Source organism: Pleuronectes platessa, chromosome 16 (genome assembly GCF_947347685.1).
Source record: "Pleuronectes platessa chromosome 16, fPlePla1.1, whole genome shotgun sequence".
In the NCBI taxonomy this organism is placed as follows: domain Eukaryota; kingdom Metazoa; phylum Chordata; class Actinopteri; order Pleuronectiformes; family Pleuronectidae; genus Pleuronectes; species Pleuronectes platessa.
Window position 1 is genome coordinate 22,601,996 of NC_070641.1, and position 2,302 is coordinate 22,604,297.

At 57.7% G+C, this 2,302-nt stretch overlaps 1 protein-coding gene across 1 annotated transcript; it reads right to left on the minus strand.

The window, feature by feature from the left end:
* Positions 1-340: 340 nt before the first annotated feature.
* On the minus strand, positions 341-2,088 carry junbb (JunB proto-oncogene, AP-1 transcription factor subunit b). The gene has a single exon (XM_053443716.1). It carries the CDS (start codon positions 1,782-1,784, stop codon positions 810-812), a length of 975 nt encoding a protein of 324 aa, XP_053299691.1. The 5' UTR covers positions 1,785-2,088; the 3' UTR covers positions 341-809.
* Positions 2,089-2,302: the final 214 nt, after the last annotated feature.

Consider the following 2,302-nt stretch of genomic DNA (forward strand, 5'->3'; position numbering starts at 1 on the left):
CGATAAGAAAAAGGAAATTCCGCCACCCCTCTCTATACAGCAGGGTGGGGGGGGGGGGGGGGGGGGGGACTGAGCTGACAGCAGCTCGCTTCGACCTGGGCGGGGGTTCCCAGAATTCCTCCCCTGTGACGAGCTAGTCACCGACATGCCCATATATGGACAAGCCCGTGCGTAATTAGGAAAGGCCTACGTATTACGCAAGCACGCTCTGTGCGTAACAACACACTGTGTTATTGTTACCATGACACCATCACAGCCTTCCTGCTGTTTATGTGAGTTGTAGATTTCCTCTGTTTATAAATATATAAATTCAAACAAACACTCGAGGTCACATGTTCAGTCTCATTTCAAGATACTTTACTTAAATACACAAGACAAAATAAAAAATACATTGTAAACATTGGATGTGTTAAGTTTGTCTGGATCAACCGGACAAACAGAATAATTTACACAATGAATAAACGCAGCGTTTTTCTTGACGACATCAGCTGCAAAAGTACAAATATCATTTCCCATTTTTCTACCATTAGTGAACCCGTGAGGGGCCCGTGTTGCTCAGTGTCTGCTCGGTCTGGATGCGGCCCTGGTTTCTAGGGTTGAATGGTCCCTTGAGCGGTGTCCAGCAACCGGAAGTACCATTTCATTCAGTCTCTTCACCCCACATAGCCTCTACAGAGTTGTCTACACCCCCCACCCCGGCCCCGTGCTGCTGCCGGTGCCGACAACACACCAGCCGGTAATCCAGTGCTGCGCCTGCAGGACATGACTCCAGTGTTTCTACTTCTCAGTCTCTTATTAGTCTCTGTCGCTCAGAACGCCTCCATCTTGCTGGTGAGCATCAGCTGACAGCCGCTGCTCACGTGCGTCAGGACCTTCTGTTTGAGCTGGGCGACCTGGTCCCGCAGCACCGACGCCGTGTTGGACAGACCCGCGTTGTCGTTCTTCAGCCCCTTCACCTTGTCCTCCAGCCGGGAGATGCGCTCCAGCTTGCGCCGCCGGCACTTGGTGGCCGCCAGCCGGTTCCTCAGCCGCTTGCGCTCCGCCTTGATCCGCTCCTGGGTGTCCAGGTCGATGGGGGACATCGGGGGCGAGCCGTCGCTGCTCAGGAGGTCCGGCACCGTCTGCGGCTCCTCCTTCAGGGAGACGAGCCGCTGCGGGTGGAGCCCGGTGCCGGGGAGAGCGTGCCCGAAGTGGTGCACGCCGTGCGTCGAGGGCTGCAGGTGGCTGTGCTGGTGCGGCGGCAGGTAGCTGATGGTGGCGGTGGGGTAGCTGGACGCGGACGAGAGGCTCGGGTTCGGGCAGTAGGCGTTCAGCGTGGTGTAGATCGGAGGCTCCGGCTGCAGCGCGGAGCCGAAGACGCTAGAGGCCGCCGCTGAACACGTTACTCCACCGGCTCCGATGGACACGTTCGGAGGAGGCATCTCGTTCATCTGGTGCAGCTCGTCCAGCGCCTTCACGAAGCCCTCGGCGAAGCCTTCCTGCTCGTCGGTGATGCCGCGGTTGTAGAAGTACTGGCCGGGCGTGGGGGTGGTGATCACCCCGTTACTGTTCTGGATGATGAGCCTCTCCAGCTCCGGGGACGCGAGCTTCAGGGAGCCCATGTCCTGGTGCGCCCCCTGGTAGTGCTCCGCCTCGGCTCTCTTCAGGCTGCGATAAGACTCGGTCAAGTTCAGGTTCATGTTCTGCTTCAGCAGCTTGTAGTCGTGCATGGCTGCTTCCGAGTGGCCGTACGCCGACAGAAAGGAGTCGTCGTGATAGAACGGCTGCTCCATCTTTGTAGACATAAAGTCGTAGGGAGAGAAATGGGGGCTGACGCTGAGCAGCTGATCTGGAAACACCGTCTCTGGGTAAATCAACAAATGTCACAGTGAGCAGAGATCATTCACGAGTTCCTCAAGGAAAACGAAATCAAAATCACTCCGGAGCGAGAAAGAGTGAAAGTCCAAGGTTCTGTCCCGGCAGCTGCGGTGTCCTCCACTGGTCCTCGGTCAGTTTCTGTTCCTCAGTGAACTTTGGATCTGAACTCCTCCTGTGTGCTGTGCTGCTCCTGGTGCGTGTTGAGGTGTGTGTACCAGGCGGAGCGCGACATGCTTATTTATAAAGGCAAGTGCACGAGACGAGCCGGAGCCGCGCGCTGATTGGCCGAGCCGCGCGCTCTCCACGCCCCACAGGGATCCGACGAGGAGTGACGCGGATGCCGGGAAGACGCGGCTGTCAGCGGGGCCTGCAGGCACCACAGCCCGGGCAGAGAGGAGGGGACGGCCGCTGGAGGGGGAATCGAACAGATTCACGCTTTTACGCA

Coding starts and splice junctions, on each gene's coding strand:
- junbb (XM_053443716.1), bottom strand. CDS start 1,784: ATGTCTACAAAGATGGAGCAGCCGTTCTATCACGACGACTCCTTTCTG.